Source organism: Anopheles nili, chromosome 2 (assembly GCF_943737925.1).
Source record: "Anopheles nili chromosome 2, idAnoNiliSN_F5_01, whole genome shotgun sequence".
NCBI lineage: Eukaryota > Metazoa > Arthropoda > Insecta > Diptera > Culicidae > Anopheles > Anopheles nili.
This window is the reverse complement of record NC_071291.1, coordinates 45202682-45221965: the sequence shown is the minus strand read 5'-3', so window position 1 is coordinate 45221965 and position 19284 is coordinate 45202682. Positions and strand designations below refer to the sequence as shown.

The 19284-nt window shown below is 50.4% G+C and overlaps 1 protein-coding gene across 1 annotated transcript in view; it reads left to right on the top strand.

The window, feature by feature from the left end:
• Positions 1–420: 420 nt before the first annotated feature.
• The window catches only part of LOC128731166 (cadherin-99C), a 49971-nt gene continuing 31107 nt past the window's right edge, over positions 421–19284 (top strand). Inside the window, exons 1-5 of the mRNA XM_053824266.1 lie at positions 421–751; positions 1972–2150; positions 2229–2351; positions 16791–16976; positions 19038–19103. Coding sequence (XP_053680241.1) covers positions 421–751; positions 1972–2150; positions 2229–2351; positions 16791–16976; positions 19038–19103 — 885 coding nt within the window. The remainder of the gene's footprint in view (positions 752–1971; positions 2151–2228; positions 2352–16790; positions 16977–19037; positions 19104–19284) is intronic.

Here is a 19284-nt window from a genome sequence, read left to right as displayed (position 1 = left end):
TGTCCGCTTTCTCGAGCGCGTTTATGCTAATCACATCGCGTTCACATCACGATTTGATCCCTCGATCGATCGCGAACGAGAGAGCGAAAGAATGGCCCTTGCTTTGTTGATTCTAGTTAGTATGTTAATTGATTAAAAGCAGCACTAATTGTTGGCGGTACGCGTACTTGTCGCGTCATTCCCAGCACAGGTGTACACCTATGTAGGCGGAAAACCCCACCAATGCGGTGTTATTGATTCGCCAAAGTATGAATTGAATTAATTTCAGAGCGGGTTGCATGCGTCTTTAATTAATTCATTCCTGTTTGTTCCTTTCTCCCACAGACACGCTGGCTGCGCTCGGACGTGGAACTCCACGGCATCGGTAGTTCGGTCGACATCAGCGTGACATCGCGACCGGACGCGGCGACACCAACGGAAATGACTATCAGCACCACGACCGGTCGATCGACGGATTCGATCGTCACGAAACGGGACCAGCAGCTGCAACAGCAGCAGCAGCAGCTCAACAACAGCCACGATCGGCAGCAGTTGTGGCGAGAACGAACGAGAACGCGCCGTCCAGTAATGATGGTGACCAGCTTTCTGTCCAAGCCCATCCTGCCAGGCGTAATGGCGCACACTGTGTTGCTTCTGGCGGTGTTGCTCGTGACCTGCGCGCTGCCCACCATCGAGGCGAAACTGCAACTGTGTGAGGTGGAAACGGGCCAGTCCAGCATCATTCTGGACATCGAGGAGAGTCGTGGCAGCTGTAAGTTGTAACCGTTCTATTTATCCGTAAGGAAGAAAAAAAAACACACCAGCGTCCTTCTAACGGATGGGGTCGGGTGTGGTCGATTCGCGAAAGGACGCCTAATGTTCCGGCTTGGTTGAGGTTGCCAGGTTTACGAGGCCAACACCGCAAGGCACCGTAAAATGGCGCACAAGTGACGGCGTAATCCCTTTCCTACGGGACTGCATTCCTGTAATGAATCGAAACTTGAGCCCATTAAATGGCGAACGCGTGTGGCTTCCATGCCAGGGAACGTTAGGCGACCAGGTTGGGCTCTGTGAGGAACAACACAAACAACAATCAATTAAAACTCACCCCGTAGGCGGGAACGTAATGGAACACTTGTTCGCCGCGGTACTTCGTGACTGTTAGCCAAGGTTTTTGGGGCCGCAGGCGCTAATCAGAATTGGAGCTTCCTACTGGCGCTGGGTTTAGCTGAAATCGATCTCGAACCCGACTCCCCTAGGGCTTGCAAATGCAATGTGTCGACGGGGAATGCAATGTGTTGTTTGGTGTTTCGTCCCTCGGAGAAGTTGATCAAATTAATGCTTGCGTTAGATGTAAAATTCGAATAACAGTTATTGTATTATTGCTGAAATAATTCACTGTGTTACATGATGGGGCAGTAATTTATCAGCTGTATGTAAATCCCTGGGTTTGTCGGTAGAATTCACTAGCTTGCTTGAAATCTCTGCAGTCCTCGGTTTTGCTGATTGTTGTGCATTTCGGATCTTTTTTTTTACTGCACTTTCCTTTGTTGTGTTAAAATCCATACATTCGTAATCCGTTTACGACTGGAACTAGATCGGACCAATTATTTATCTTATATTTTTATTAAAAGAATAGTTTAATTAAAAGAATAGTTTAGCCAATTCTGCATTTTCCGTTATTCAATAGTTTGATTATTGATTAATCTTATAATCTCTTAAGACTACCTATTGCTAGTTCATTCTTATTTTTGTACTGAATTAACATTACAATTCGAAATATTTGGTTTCTCTTCATCATGATGCTTCCGCGTTTGACAGTAATGAATAAAGACAGCGAGGGATTTAAGTAAACTCATGTCAAATTTGTATGGCTCCTTACATTGCGCTTACTATTCGGCTGATGTCTTCTTTCAAAGCTTTGTTTTCATTGCTCCACCGATCCACCGATCTGATGAACGATTCTTGTCCGATTCTACACCTCTTTTGCAGCCGTTGCACAACTCACGAACCCACCAGAACTGCCGATATCTGGTGATCCAAACGACGACATAACCCTCGAGCTAGTCTTTCCTAAAGGCAAACCAACCTTCCTACTGGACGGCAAATCATTGCGGCTCATCCATCCGCTCGATCGCGACGAGGAAAATCTCAGCCACATCGTCTTCCAGGTAAGCGCACCGTCCAGTTTCATTCGCATGATCCAAAACTGACCGACCTCGTTCTCGTTCGCATCCCTCACAATCTAGATAACCTGCATGGTGCGGTCGACGCGTCGCAAACGCAACATCCCGATCATCGTCCGAGTGTCGGATGTCAACGATAATCCACCGATGTTTATCAACACGCCCTACGAAGCAACAGTGCCTGAAGTAAGTAGTGCTAGCCCTGGCCCTACATTTGTCCATTCTGACGCGCTTTCGGCATTTTGCTCGCACTTGCGCGAACACGAATTCGATTTATCGTACATAAAACCGAGGTGTACCCTCTGGTCGAGGTGCCTAAACAGCATCACGTTGCTGCTACTGCTGCATTATTTATGGTGTGGCCTTCCTTGGGTACCGCTGTTCGACCTCACGCAGGGTCGCACGGCTCTTCAATCGATGCATCGATGGCATGGGTTGCAATTTTCCAACCCAACGTACGGATTCCAACCACGAGACCCGCCCGCATTCGTTCCCGTAATTCGTTAATAATGAATAATAATAATAATTGCACATGCATTGTGCACCCGGTACGCGCTACCGATCGGTTGCATCTGAGCCCACACGACGCGCGTTCAGGCTGCACTCCATTATGCGCGCCATGTAGCGATGATATCACTCCATTTTTACAAACGTCCTCTCACCAGGCTCGGCGCCGCCCTTCTGGCTTTCTTGTGTGTCATTATTGTGGCCCTTTCGCGGCCCTTTTGCCAGTGCAATCGGTGGTATTCAATCCGCGAGAACGCTCACCGAACCGCCTCGGGAACGGACGGTGTCGCGAGATCACTACTTAGAGCCTGGGAATGAGGTAAAAATTAAAAAGGAACCCACTTTGTTTGGAGCAGCTAGGGCTAACTAGATTTATGGTAGCATTGAACCCGTCGGAATCCCGCGCCACAATCGCATATCCGTCCGCAATCGGGTTTGAGCGCTTCGTTGTATGCAGCGAGGAGAGTATCGTCAATCGGCGTAACCTACTTCTACAATTGCATAATAATCCTTCCGTGCCATCGGTGACCGGTAATGGTACGGTGTTAGATCATCCGTATCATCATTATCCGTATCCCGACCGTTCGTTGCACTGGTTTGTTAATTTTACAAATGTCTCTATGCCGTGTCAGTGATCGTGCGGTGCAGTCATTTTTCCGTTGCATCGTTCGGACGCCATTTTTCTCCTGGGACGGAAGGTGGTATTTTATCGATCTTATCGATACTTAATTCTTTGTTTGTGCAGCACAAATGGAGCTGCAGCAGTTCGTGACTTATTTATTACCGCCATTCGCCTTCGCACGGCTCAGGAAAATTTCGCGTTGGATTCGACGCGTGGGTCATTGCGAATGATGCGCTGGGGAAATTTAACAAGCCACATCCCGCTTCATTTCAAGTAGCGAAGAGCTACCCTGCAAGGTTGTAATGTGAGCTATAATTAAAGCGCGTGACGTTTGCTTTCTGTACGCCTGCAAAGTGCGAGATAAACCACCCACAATCGATATCCCGTTGGCGGCGTGGCTCGGCAAAAAGGGCTTTGATTAGATTTTTAATTAATTTCGCCCCGGCTAATGTGTTCCCGTGCGTCCATTTGGCCGCGAGTCTTTGTCGAAACTGCTGCACTGTACCGTAGGCGTGCTAACAACTTTGTAGTCCCCACATGGGGTCTGCCAGGATCAGTTTCAGTTCAGCTGGACTGTCGGACTTTCTCCGATTCTGGCTCACCTAAGCCGCTCGCAAAAAAGCCACAGCTCGCGCAAAGAACGAAAGCACTGTTACGAATGGTATGTTTCTTTTAGTTTTTTTTTTTTTGCTTTTCCAACACAATCTGCACACGGAACCGGTCCCAAGTGGTCGGTCATCCACGCGTGCCACGGACTAGCTCACACCTAGCCGTCCGGCAAAGCAAATAAATTAAGCGCAAAAGCTTTTAGCGAAATTATTAGCACACTCTTCGCTGCTGGCCCGCGGCCCAGCACTGGTTGGTCAACTTTTTCTATTTCATCCCACCCATTTTCCAGCGTGGTTGGTTCGTGAAACGCGCAAACATGGTCCGGGTTTGGTGTTCTCGCGCTCGCGACCTCACTAATCCCAGTCGAGGACCGGACGGTAACTTCGCGGATATTAATTGGTAGGCTCTTCCCGGAAGAAACGGTTCCAGCAACCCGGCTAGTCGCGATTCCGGATGGACAACGTGTTAGGCGAGCGATAAAATTTATCGCCATGTCCTCGGCTGGGAACTAATTTATGTGACTTTGATCGCAACCCCATCGTTCTCGACGACTTCGCTTCGCGTGTTATTTGCACGCACCGGAATTGCTTTTTCTAATCAACCACCCCCGAGACACATACACACCACCAACACATTGTCTAATCGAGCGCGTAGACGTGAAAGAAAGTGAGATCCAGGAACTGACACTCTCTCGTACGGATCGCTAGGTCAACTCAATTTGACCTTCCTTCTTCGCTCGCTCGATCTCTCTGCAGTGTCATATTTTATTCCCGCGATGCATGCGTACTGCCCGACGGCGCAATTTAATTCGAAATCTGAACGCCAACCGCCGATGGGCCTTTCGATGGGGGATAATTAGAAAGTCCTAGTCTCCAGAGAGGCGATGATATTAAGGTTAAAGATGCCCTAGGGCGTGCAGGAACACAACTCGGAATTCCCAGAGCAACCCAGGTGCCTTCTAAGGGTTGTGAGAACGCGTGATTCATCCGACACAAACCGCGCCGGAAATCAGCGACATTTTAATAAACTCTTTGATCTTGTCATTGAATAGCCGCGTGGCGGTGAGGAGCTGTTTGTGACTCGTTCGTTTATTTACGCACATGGTGGCTCGATGGCAGTAATTACGTAATTAAGTTTAGCTTGGCGAATGATTGTTTTGATTATCATACCAGTTTATCATACATCTTGCCGTGCCGTGATCGTACTCCTTGGGGGGAACTTGCGTGATTGGAGTTGACGAGTGGCTTGCGTCGGAGTTACATTTCTTCGATTCGCGGTGTCCGATTGTGCCGCAAGCATGCCATATTTTGCGGGCTCATTCGTTGTGACGACGGCACCGATACGAAGGGTCGAGTGCACTTTCTGACCGTTGGTCGATCAAATGGGTCAGTGGTCCCAAAGGAAACGGCACCACAACGTCGGAGCAACGCCCGAGCTGCTCGAATCGTATCGATTACCGCGACCGAGCTCACTGATTTATGGGTGGCTAATTAATTGCAGCAAACTGTCAAACGTAGCTCGATTAAAATTCAATAATATTACGAGTCGAGCTGGTTCGCGGCTGCCGGAAAAAGTCGTACGTTTAACCGAACCGGGGACGAACCTGTTCCACACTCTCGGTTGGTGATCGGAATGATATAATTAACGTGAAATAAGCAATCCGCGATTCGCCAGGAACAGCCCAGCCGAGATCGGAATGAGGAAGCAACCGTGCGCGAGACAACCGCTCTGACTCTGGCACACGCGATCCAAACACGCAAGCTCGAAGTCTGGTAGAGGCAACAAAAAAACATCCACAGGAATTAGTTTCTAATGAGGGAGAAATTTTCCCCGTGAATTTCATTACTGCTGCTCGAACACCGTACACTGAGCTACAGCCGAGACCTGCCAGCCGCTTGACGTGGCTCGTCAACCTAGAACTGGATTAATCGATAACCATATTTGTGCAAATGTGATGGCCTACATGCCGGTACCGGTTGCTGGCAGCCTAACGAGATAGGCTAGTTGGTGTGGCTCGTATGGCTCCGTTGTTGCAGAGCTCTGCAAGTCTGATCGATGCGATCAGATAAGACCGGTCAGATGCATCCTGACATCACTCGGACAGACACCGCCTAAAGCATGTTCGCGTAGGGATTGACTGTTGCCAACGCATATTAGCGATGTTCGCCATAACACGAGTCTAGATGAGCCTTCAAACGTGGCACGAGTGAAGCAGCCAGTTATTAGCATAGTTATTGTTCGACGGTCAAATCGACGGCCCAAATTTCTACCGATTGGAGTGTTTATAATTTTACCCCTTACGGGCAAAACACATCTCAACGCCTCAAGCACAATACGCTGGCACGATGCGTGTAGTCTCAGCGAAAGGTTTCGCGTTTCGTGCGGCCGATTTTTACAACCCCGGTAATTCCATCTTAATGGTCGCGGGACCACCTTCGAACGGGTCGGTTCCGTGGGCGAGGATCAACCCTGATTAGGTTCCAATTTTTGTGCCGATGCTGTTTTTCCGGTGTTCACTCCCTTGCCTCTCTCGTGCCTGGTGATTGAAAGTTTGTCGTAGTTCGTCCTGCCGGGACGTGTGGCCGAACCCAACGTGGATCGCTGGAATGTTCGGTTATCGTGGCGTCGTTTAACGACGGTGTTTATTTTACCGGTTTGCTTCAACGGGCTAATAGGCACCGGGGAAGGCCGTTTTTTATCTTATTTCATCAACTTAGGCCACGCGTTTAACGCGAACACGCAAGGCCGTGTAAATGCTCGTACGATGACGACGAAAATAACACAAAATGTGCAAAAGACTATTACGTTGGCGTTCGCGTCCGTTGCTGCTTCTACCGCTGCTGCTGCTGCTGCTGCTGCTGATGATGATGATAATCATGTTCATAAAATTTGATGAGAATACTCGTTAATTATATTGTTGAAATCGAAAATCACTGTGTCTGTATTAATTTTGCCCTTGTGCCGATCGTACGACATCGAACCTCCATCGGTCTCCAGCACACGGAAGAGATGGAAAAAATAATCTGTCGGGAACACCACGAGCATGGGAAGTAGTCGCTGAGCAAATCACTTCCATCGCCACGTTGCGAAGATGATTGCAACCCGCGTCGTTGGGAAGAAAATTAAACTGACCCGTAACGACGTGTGATATCAATTTCCTATTTGCATTCAGCTTCCTCGACCAAGGCCGCCCCGTATGATAAACTTTAAATTAACTCTTGACCAAACGACCAGTCAGCATTGTCAGCTGGCATCATTTGTCATTGCCACGGCTCAGGGCCAAAACCGCCCGTTCTTGGCCAGTGGGCGGGTGGTTTTTCTACCGCCTAGCGATTAGAACTGTAACGATTGAAAACGAGTGTTTCCGAGCAGCAACACCAGATCGGAATGCAACGTCGTTTACAGTCACTTTACGCCCATTCACAAATGTCGCTGTCGGTGCAATCGCGGAGAATGCTGTCAAAATCATAAACGGTTCGTGACACGCCGTCCCACCAGTGGACCACCGAAACCGCCATTTTGTGCAGCGAACCTGGCCTGTCGGAAGGACGGAGGAATGCCTTTTCGAGCGACGCAACGCTTCCACACTCCAACGCAATGCAAACAATCGAAAACCGATCACGAACGCTTGAAGCTGTCCATTTTAATTCCCACTCGTCAGTGCGCGCCAGTTCATTTAGGTTTCGAATATTTTGTAAACAAATTAGTGAGGGTTTTTTACGAGTTTTTTTTTTGTTTTGCTCTGTTCAAGTGACTTTTTTTGGTTCGGGAGGCGGACTGTCTTGTAATTTGGTTTCAGAACGAGTCCACCCCGAACTCGCGACTGGCCACTTCAGTCACCTGAAAAGGACGCAAATTTAGCCACACAAAGGCACCCGGGCATCATGCATGCATTCCGATGGGAGTCGATCGATCGTTTACCGATCGTTCAGCGATCTGCAGTTCGATTGACAGCTTAACCTTCAGCCTTCCAGCGCTTGGGTGAACGCAAATCCAGCGAATCTGACTCGACTCGGTGCGGTTTGATCGAGGAAATTTTGTCATACCGTCCGTGCATGCAACGACCGATCGCTGGTGGATCTTATTTGAACAAAATGGAGGTCCTGCTCGTACGCGAGAGCGGCGATTTTCTCACGACTTTGCCATTACGACTTTGCCGCTGGGAACCCGTGCAGCCCGTGCGATTGAGCTAATATTATTAATTCAAATTATCTGCTCCTAATTGATCGTACCTGTGCCATGCCGGAGGAAGATCACCACGGTGATGCTCTTATGCAAGCTGGTATCGAAAATGGCAAACGAACTTCTCGAACGGTCGGTGTTGACAAACGTTAACCGCACCACTTGAGGCAACCACACCGAAGACGACGACGACGACTCGCTGGAGGTGGTGGGCAATCGTCGGTGGCGTTCTTTCAAGGTCTTGCCTCGTCAAAAGGTTTTGAGAGCCGTGTGCAATGCAACCGACAGAGCTGTGTGTAAATTAGCTCGCATACTGAGCAGCTCTCATCGGTGGCTGGGTGCAAAACCGCAATTATGAATCGTAATCATTTTTTCACCATCTTAATTCGAATTCGTCGTCGATGAAGAAATCACCACCGGACGATGTGTGTCGGGTGTATTTATTCCTTCACTTTGTCCGGTTTTATTTGTCGTTTTTTGGTTGCTTGCCAAAGCGAGCCGCAGAACGTCGATGCAGCTGAAATTGCTGCCGAAAGTGATCGTACACATCTGACTGCGAATAAGCGAATACAAATGGCAAGGGTTGCGAGTCCTTTCCGAGTCGGCTTCCAAGGAACGTTACGCGCCTCGGCATTGGACCGCAACCGACAGAGCATTACATTTGAATACGAGCGTTCGAGCGTAAAATGGGATTCCGCGAACAACAGCAAAATCATGCACGAATCAAATTTCAATTTCATCAATCCAGCGACGATGCCGATGGCGATGAAACCGGACGACGAGCGGATGCCATCCATTTTGTGGTGTGTTCGTTGTTGTACGTGCGAAAATCGTATCAGAACCAAGAACCTGCAGCAGCAGCATCACGGGGTTCAATTATTATCATTTCGTTTCTGTTGTTTTTTCATCCCAATTCCAACAAGTTTTTGCCCCAACTTGGGCCCTGATGAATACTTGATCCAAAGCGGACAAGACCCCCAGTCACGCTTCGGGCAGAATTTGCAAAATGACTGCAAATTTTCGACCGCCAAAGTGTTCACTTTGCTACTTCTAACTGTCCGATAAAACGACCGTTACGAAGCACAATTGTCCGCTTTGTCGGTCCCCGTCGCGGTGAGAAGGTATAATTGCACTTTATGATCCTATTCCAAGCCCAGCTAGCATGGTGCTATCGTACAAAAAAGGTTCGGGCTATAAATTAGCGTCGGATTCGTTATGTCGTCCAAACTTGGTGTAGTGATCTTTGCGAACAAAATGCATCCAGCTTAATTTTTGCGCAGCCTAGCACGATTGCGTTTTAATGCATCACGCGCAGGACGTGAACGTGAGCTAGATCGCGTCCACCACAAGGTGAGGTCTTGTTTGATCGACGGCGACAGCTAATTGAGTGTGTATAACCTACGGTACGGTAATACCACAACCAGCGTGCCCTATCAAGTGCACCGCGGCGATGCATAAACACGGCTTAGCGGCAATTTCCAGCCTTTCAACGGCCATAATAAAGCCATAAACCCCCATATAACCCGTCAGATCAATCTTTGCCCGTTGGATCGTGCATGGTGAAGAAAAAAAAACGAAAGAGCTGAACGCCGCCGAAACAGCGACGAACCTTCGTGGGCAACAATTCGCTCCCAAAGGACACCAAATTTGCTAGCCTTTCATCCGTGCCACCCAGCCATGTACGCGCAGATACGCATTAAACGCACCGTGACATTTAGCAACGCTGCTGCACGGAAACGAGGTCACAGTGCGAACAAAAAAAATAAGGAATTAAAATTAAACCTAAACCACCTCTTCGAAAGGGGCATTTCATCAATGAAAAAAATTGCATCGCAATGATGTTGAGTGAACAAAAACGATCGGGAAAAAGGTTAATGAAATCGAAATAAGAGAACCACCACAGAATTGTGGACCGCAGTGGCAATTAACCTGATCGACGCCAAACTTGGAATGCTCCTTCAATATTCGACATGAGTTCGAGCAAAACCGGGTCAAAAGAGCGAAAATTGAATCACATCGGTCAGGGCGGTGTTTGGGAAGCTCGTTTCGGTGCACGGCTTGAACAAAAAACCGCAACAAACGTGCCCGTGCATCCGAAAGTGCATGAACCGAAACGTTGCAATCCGTCTCTCTCTAGAGGCTGACGAGAAAAAAAGACACACGATGCACAGGTTGGGGTTCTAAATCACGATTCCTATTTCCCGTGGGTTTGGTCCTAATGGATTGTCGTTGTTTTGAAGCTTTTTTTTCCCAGCGCATTGAGCTGGAACTGTGTGTCGCAGCTAACACCGGTAGCGTCGGTCGACCGAAAAGGTTGCACCGGTTGCGATTCGCTCGGTCACTCCCAAAGATGGACGAGTGCTTTAGCATTGCCGTTATTTTGTTTCGCAAAAAAAACCACATCCAACAAGGTACCGAATCTCGAAACAAAGCAAAAACATCCCAGGACGCGAATATCCGACCCACAATCCGCGGATCCCTACTCGATGCGGTTCCGGCACCGAAGCCGACCTGTGTAAGCGAGATAAAACGAACAAAAAACCGCAACCGCATCGAACCTACGATAAGGGCGTTCTCAGCGCAGTCGTACCTTTTTCTTACACGATTTTCGCCGTCTCGCATCCTTTCTGACACAGTCCTCGCGTGGCTTAACACGACCACCGCCACCATCACCGATCGCGGTCGATCGCGGTCGATCGCGGACAGGGCGAGGAAAAATCGCGCGGCACCGGGATTTTCAATCCCGATCCGCGTGACCACGATCCGGGCTCGTTGCATGACCGGTTTACGCGGAAAAGGCTCACGGGAAACCGACGCAAGAATCAGACCCCCATCCAGAACGGCCCTCCGACAAACGGTACATGCGGAAGTTGCGCTGACATCGGGAACATAACAATTTCATCTGACCGCAATTGTGATGTCGCGTTTTGCGATTCCCTCGCACTGCTGTAGGAAGGGTCTAGGAATGTTCTCATCCAATCGCGGCCGCACCTTCGAGGCGCTGGATAATGGGCTTAAATTGATTTTCAATAGGGCATTCCGATGCCCTGCTGTAGCGGCTGCCTGGCTGTGATAGTCCAACGCCCACCTCCACCAGCTGGGCAAAGGCGAAAGGACTCGCGATTCACTTCCGGGTTGCTGCTGAATCGGGAGCACAGCATCGTGCAGCTCCAGAACAGCTGAAGTCATCGATGGACCGAGAAACTCGCCACACTGGCACTCCCACCTCGTGCAATTTCGGTGCCGAAGGCTAAATTGGTCATGTTTCTCTATTTTTCGACCCAACCACCTCGGGCTTCCTCATGCAGGCTATTAATCTTTGGAGCAGTGCGGGCCTCAAACATACGTGTTCCAGTAACAGTGAACCGACCACGGTCAGGTGGTCGAGCTTGCGAACGACGTGATTTGCCAAAATCTTTACGGCCCCACGGTCAATAATAATAACGGCTAAACTAGCCGCAACCAGCCGCGAAACGGCGACGTCGGTCAGAAGAACTCGAGCAAGTCGTAGCCGACAGAGCGACAGAGTGTCTATTAATCTACGCCATCGTATTCAGCGACAATGCGGTCGCGGCGTATTCGATTGGGCAGCTTAAACGCGCGGGAACGCGAGGTAAAAAAAAGATTAGCAATTACGCAAAACGGCTCGCCGTGGAAGCTTGACATATGAGCTTGCGGTTCCTTCCAGCCAATTCACCTTCGTCGTTGAGGTTTAGCGTGCGATTTCGGGGAGGTAGTCGTTGGGAACGAGGCCTCGAACAATACGAAGTTCGCGCGTACTGTTTCTGGCACGGTTGACGCGAGAATCGACCATGAAATGTCACAACAGATTAACGGTAGCACGGCGGCGGCCATTACACCAGTTGCGGAGACCAACAAGTGTGGGTGAAGCCCGAAATCAGGTGGTGTGATCGAGCTTGATCACTTTGCGATTACGCCATTCGTTAAGGATCAAAAATTCGTTCACAAAAGGCTTGTCAACGGTCGTCTTGGTGCGTAGCGTCATTTTGGAGCACAACAAACCGCAACTTTATAGCATAGATCATCATCTATCAAGATGATCAATCCGCTAGCATAGGCCTCAGTGATAAATTACAGTGATTTATGCTTTAGATGTGTGCTGAATGACTGTCGAACTGATCTTTAGCCTGATCATGCGCATGAAAGTAAAGACGTTCTAGAGAAGTACGAATATGTGTTGAACCTTGGTGCTTTTGTCAAGGACTTCTTAGGTTCATATGAAGGTCACAAACATTGACCCACTAAATATTAGCCCTATCCTTAACGAGCCTTCACCGGAACCCAGGGCCGGAATGAATGGACACAATATTCGACACGCATTCCAGAGGGCGTTTGGCGGCTGTCTTGTTACGACATGCAATAAAAGTAAAAGTCAAAGTCATGTCAAACAAATTACATCTCGCGCGGGTTCATATCACTGGCCAACCAAGACTAGGAACCAAGACCCGTTCCCAATCGCAAGCAAACGTTTTGATCCTTTGGAGGTGATCAATCTTTCGTCCACGTCCACCAATCACACCGAGAGCGTTCTGTAGCGAGCCAAAGCGCGTAGAATGGGTCAGAAAAAAATTTACCTACTCTAACTCCCTCGCGCGCGCTCGCATTCGGGATGGTGTTGCACGGGAACTATCAACATAGTTGCAGTAACGCGACTTCGAGGGTTGCGGACCACGCCGTATACACGAGAATTAAGATCATATTTCTCACCCACCCTTGGCAGGCGCCAGCCCACCTGACGTGAAGCCCTTTTAGGTTTACCGCACAGTGACGGGGGCCTCCATCGATCGTGGCAGATAAAATGTCGGATTAGCACTCGGAAATGGCACACTTTTCAGTGGCCGTGTATGCGAGTTTCCGTAGCCCATTGGCCCATTGGCTGATCCGTGTAATTTAGCACTTAGCACAAACAACAAAACCTGCCACCAACCTCGCTGGCGTGCTTTCTTGCCCAGGGGACACACGGCCAAACGCGCCTGTGATCTAGCACAATGTGCGCGAAATTAGTATCCCGCGACCGAACGACGATAAACGTAATGAGCCGTCTGATAATGACTAATTTCTCACGTCGATTTTCCGCCCAACGAAGGGACAAGCGCTCGATCGGGCCCACATTTCACAACCATAAATCGAACAGCTGACTATAAGGCGTCGCCGAAGACAACCGCCGTTAGCCGTGTTCGCGATGCCATTCCGGCCAAGGCAACATAAATGGACTCGAACGCACTGCTTGGAGCGAGCAGGTCCAGCAAGAGCACGTTGCATGTCCATGGTGTCGTGGTGAACAATGCCCAGAAAGGCCTTATTAGAGAGCCATAATTGATCCAAAGGGCGTTGGGCGCTTTTGTCACTCGCAGCTGACAAATTACCGAACGGGATCAGCATTGCAGCATCGTTCACCTAGTTCTAGCGCAGGCTATACGAGTCGCAGATCATCGATAGGCCACAAGAATCGAGCTGGTACGATCAGTGTTGACCATATTTGGACTGTCCGAGTCGCGCTCCAGGGAAAACGGCCGGCCCATTTTCGTTCGAAGAAAGCGCCCTCGCTGGACGGTAAAGAATTTTAATCAACCATCGTGCGCCCAGTCGATCGACCGATCTTCCCCATTAGCGGACAAGTTGGGGCGTGAACGTTTGATTGATCGCCCAGCCACGCTTCTCATTAGCCTGCGGTAGTCGCAGTCGCACGTCTTCAGATGGCACCCACCGATACGGTGCACCTGAGCGCATAAATCGTGCGATCGATCGAACCGAACACCTTGCGATGGCACATCTTCCGCGTGGAGATTCATTTATAGGTCACGCGGTCTTCACCCCCGTTAGGTTCCAATCCGCCCACGAATCCGCGTCGAAAAGCACTCCACCATCGAATCGATCGACGGAGCCCGAGCGATCATAAATAATTCATTTCCCACCAACACCAGGACGGTGCCAAAACATTTGCCAAGTCTCTGGGCGGCGGGACGGTTCGAATTAAAATACCCCGTGTGGTCGTTGAGAGAGAGAGAGAGAGCGCGTGTTTGTTTTCCCACCGTCCCATTTCGCGAGATCGTGTGCTCGCGGAAACTGTGCCGCTAGGTGGATCAAGTGGCACTCCCTGAAGTCCGGGACCATCGACGCCCCGACAGCAGGTGACTTATGGAAACGATCCGTTTGGCTATCACTCCGTGTAAAACACTCGACGACAGTGCGCAACCGCGGGTTTTGGGCAGATAAATCTTCCGCCGGGCTTTTCCAGGGAAGGTCTGGCCTGTCGTTGGATTCGATCGCGCTGATGTAAAATGCATGTCGGCACGATCCGTCCGTGGCCACGACTCGTGGCTGAGGATTCGTGAGGGAGGCGCTTGTTTTTTTATTTTTTTTTGGTAAAAATACCTTTCCCTGAGCAAGTGAACTTCCCGTGTCGTGGTTTTCCCGTTCATCGTTTGACCGCATTTTCCGGCCCTGTTGGTGTTCCGACACATGAAATCGACCGTTCTTCGTTTGTTTAGCATTTTTTTTTATTGTTTCTTGCATGAACCGGTTCGTCTTACTCACAGCCTCGAGGCTTCTGGCGTGCATTAATAAAGCAATAAAAGGCATTATCCCCGCACAATCCACAGGTCCTCCCGGAGAAGTGGTTCGCGTGTACTCGCGTAAATAGCGCAAAGGTGACGACAGCTGAAGAACGCTGCCGTCGCTGGCACAAAGAGCGAACTCGAAAGAATAGTTCTGCTCCCACTGCCCACCTGCGGGAACCCAGAGGGCACAGATAGCTGCTAATTTTGAGGCTTATTTATGGCCCACACTTAAGTGCCGCCGTTCCAAAAACGCCATCCGTAGGTGCGTGCCATTACAACCGCGCGATCGAAAAGGCCGACCGAGATAAATGGCCAACTCCACGCGACCGCGAGCCGACATTTCGAACGCGCGAGGATGCAACAGGACGCGGGTTTCTCGCGCACCCGCGTATCGGCACAAATGAGCGAGAATTACAGGCCGGTAGAATGCGATTTTTCAATTACCAACCGACCACGAGAGCCCACTTGCGGACGGACCGCTTGCTGACCTGACCTTTCGCCCTCGAGCAGGGAGCATAAATTACGTTAACACACGTCGCGTATCCTGCCACGGTGCACTCGGATGCACTCGCCCAGGAACGCCATTATGGAAGAGAAAGTAGTGAAGCCTGTATCACGACCGATCGATCGATCGAATCGAATCGCGGCACGGAACGGAACGGAACGGAACGGAACGGAACGGAACGCGGTCGCTTATCACTTCTCTCCATCCCGCTTATGACAATTTACGATAATGGCGGCCATCGCGAGACAGAGAAAGCTTAGCCAAACTTTAGGGCCTTAAAAGCGAGCCTCGGATAAGCAACTTCAACGAGCACACTTCACCCAAGCATCGCTGTCGGTGGTCTTGAGTGCGCGTTCTGCCGTGAAACGGAAGGCACACCTCGTGGCGTAATTCATTACAGTGTCAACCGCAAAAAAAACGCGCTTTCGACGGCAATTAACCTGGGCTAGGGTGGTTCTTTTTTGCTGGCTTCACGGGGCAGCATCCCCAAAAGGCCAATGCACTCTCCGATCCCCACCGGGATCGGAATCGTTCGCGGAACATTAATCTTAGTCGCCCTGAGAGAGGATGCTCGACTGTCATCGTCGTTCTAAACGCTCGTGACATGCGCGAATGGCGCCCTCCTGTGGCGTTCCGTGGCGTGATCTGGCCAAGCGTGTCAGCGACTGTGCGAAGTGTCAGTTTTCCATCCACCGGTGCTTCGTTTGCGGTTTTTTTCTTCCACACTGTAGCGTACCGTTGACGGTTATGTGCCGGAAAGTGATCGCTCTCACTCATTTGCTGATGGAATTTCCATCTCCGGTTGGTTCGTTTTATTTTCGCACGCATTTCGGGGTGTGGTGTGAGCTTTTCGCGGAGTACGATCCATTTTCTAGCGTTTAGTCGCGAATTCTGCTCTCGCGAGCGCACATTCCACTCGCGCCATTACACAAAGCTCCACAAGCACGCGGTGGTAACCGTTTAGCACAATCGCATGATCAAATCGAATGTTCGTCCTGGCAAGGTACATGATCGCCCTTCACCTCTTCCTTCCTCCTTTTCCCCACGCTAGCAATGATTGATCGTTCCGTGAGCTCCACTATCGATCGCTAGGATGTGGTCCCAGAACGCCGCGTTCTTGGGTTGTTTCATTTTCTCTCATTCCCTTTAGTCTTCCAGTGCGCACTCACGACCGGGGGGTGAAAGAACCAAAGGGCAGAAGGTACCCAGGGAGGCAAATTGTTTGCATAATCCCTGCGGGAGAAATTATGGTACATGATTAATTGGCCGTGGCCACGATGCTGCGGCAGCAGGATCGTGCAGGACACACGGACTTTTTTTCGAGCTCCCGAGATCTGACGAGCGGATGATGAGTCGCCACGGCGCTCCCGATGCAGTACGGCTGCACATGCGCACGAACTTGCATTCGTGGCCCGATGACATGCAATTTATTTCTGCCACCTCTCAACCTCGTCACGTGGCACCAGGCTAGGCTAGGTTCTCGGGTGCACACGAATGCACCATGTTGTGCGACTAGCACTGCACCAAGACAGGGCGTGCATCCTCAACCCAGCCAAGCATTTAGCCGAGAACCGTCCATGATTTATGATACAACCCTTATTTCTCCCTTTACTCCACAGTCGACGCCCGTCGGGACGACGATCTTCCGCAGCATCCAAGCCTCGGATAAGGACGCCGGTGTCAACGGCCTGGTGGAGTACTTCATCGTCGAGGGATCGCAGAATATTTCGGACATCTCACCAAACACCCTCACAGCGGCAGATGGCTTCGGGGTGTTCGCCATCGCATACCCACACCAGGGTCAGGTAAGTTCGCGAATTATGCGGCACAATCAGGCGGCCGTACGTCTTGATCATGTTGCACCACGAGACAGTGATGGTGACGATGACAATGGCGACAACGCTGGTGTTTATAATACTCCCCGCTAGGGGGCGACACCGTCGTCGCAGGAGTACATTCCTGTCACAGAGCAATCACATCCATTTTCTTCATATTTCGCTGTCGTGGGGTGCGATTCTGAAGGTGTCGCAGTATACCGCGCGATCCAATGCCACCGTAATCACGACTGAGTCCGGTATTTTCGGTGGGGTGAGCGAACAGGACGTAACGAAAAATCGAAACGAAAAAGTCTGGCTCGAAGTGCACGAAACGCAGCGAGCCCTTCAACTGCGGGAAAGGGACACATTTATGAACGGGGGCTCGTGATGTGGATGTGAGCGTTTACGACCGAGCGGGCCCAGGAATGTCGTTGCACAACGTCCAACGCCTGGCATGCACCGGTGTGCACAAATTTATTGGGTGCCAGAGCCCGTACGATGGAGCCTCACATCAAGGTGCCACCACGAAACCGGGTCACCGAGGAGGACCGAGTTGCTGGAGTCGCTGGAGTCGCTGGAGTCGCTGGAGTCGCACCAAATAGCGACAGGTGAGCGCTGGCATTGGCATTCGCGGGTGGCTGAAAGGAGGAACTAATCTCGTTTTGGAACTCCTTCCCCAGGCGTGTGTGGGAGTCGATCGCCTGCTCGATTGCACCCGCAACCAATTTCTGAGGGTGGATTGCCGCGACTCGCAGTCTACGAGTGATCCCTACCACGCGAGCTAACGGTTCACCGTGTGGTGTGGTTTTAGTCGCGAGAATAAAAAAGCGGCAAGCAAGCAAACCAGCAGCACCAACGGGACCCGCACTCGATCGACGCTTGCGCTCCATTACTCCGCCATATTTTATCGCTAATTTCCATCCGGGCTGGAGATTAAGATAAACTTTTGCCTGCCCTCGCAGAGGCAGTACATTGTTCCGCGCGACTACACCGGGCGGGAGCGCTCGAAAATGCGGAAAAAGGGGGTCCAGTTTCAGTTTCCATCGCACCGGCAGATTGCGACCGCAGAGGGCAAAGATCAGGCTGATCAAACGTAAGCCAACCCAACGGCTGTTATGCACGATCGATCAAACGCATCAATTGAAGAGAAACTGAACCGTGGCCGTCCGAGTTGCAGAACGAGCGTCCTCTGACAATCGGCTGCAAAAAGGAGTCCGGCAGAGTGTTAACACACTTTATTGCTATTTTCTGAAACCGGCTCGGAAGCGCGTCGGGATTTATCTACATCATTGCGAGTGCGAGGCGGTTGTATTAATTTGCAAAACATGCAGATTTCCCGAATGCAAACCTGCCCATTGCAATTGCAATCTGCTGCAGTTTTGATGAGGTTGAAATTGATGGTGCGTCGACTGCTTACTTAGTGCCATTCTGCGGGTAAAAATCAAGCAATGTCGCTTCGTTTGCATTCCCGCTGGTTGCGTGGAGTCCGGATTATTCAACGCACCTTCGCTCCTTCGCCGCATTGCATTACGCGGCGCATTTTTGTGGCAATTGATGCAGCCGAGCATCAATCATGCATTTTTGTTTGTTCACAACCACGCAGGAGACTGCCCGTGAAGGACGTGCTGCTTATTTATGAAGCGATTCGTTTGCTCGACTCGCTGAGCAGTGGAGAAGGTGAAAAAAAGCTTCCCAAACACATCACAAACGGGACACGTCTTAGGGTGCAGCTGACATCTTGCTCCCCGTCTCGGCTATGCTGAAGGGAACTGCAGATAAATGGCAATTGAACTTGGAACGCTCGATGTAATCACCATCGAGAGGGATTATTTTCACCCGCCCGAATGCCAAACCTCACCTCAGTGCGATGCAATATATTTTTATGAGTCTCATTTTGTCTCCGCCTCGATGGCCGCCCAACCACCGATCGTATCTTGCCCATTCGCATCGAGCGATCGTCATGTTCATATTGTTTTCATTTTCTCATTCCGCCATCGTGCTTTTTTTTTCTTTCACCCTTTTGCGCCGCCCCAACGCGCTCTCATTTAGGTCACCGTGGTCAAGACGCTGGATTACGAGCGGACGCAGCGGTACTACCTGACCATCGTAGCATCGGTAAGTACGAAATTTATGCGCTTAATCTTGCATCACGTGCAAACATACAGCACAAACCGTCCAAGGCACCATTTTTCACACCATCCCAGGATCAGCGGAACTGCACCGCAACGGAAGGCTTCAAGTATAAGCGGATAATGTAGGGTGGTGTGCACTTGAGCATCCAGCAAAGGGAACCATT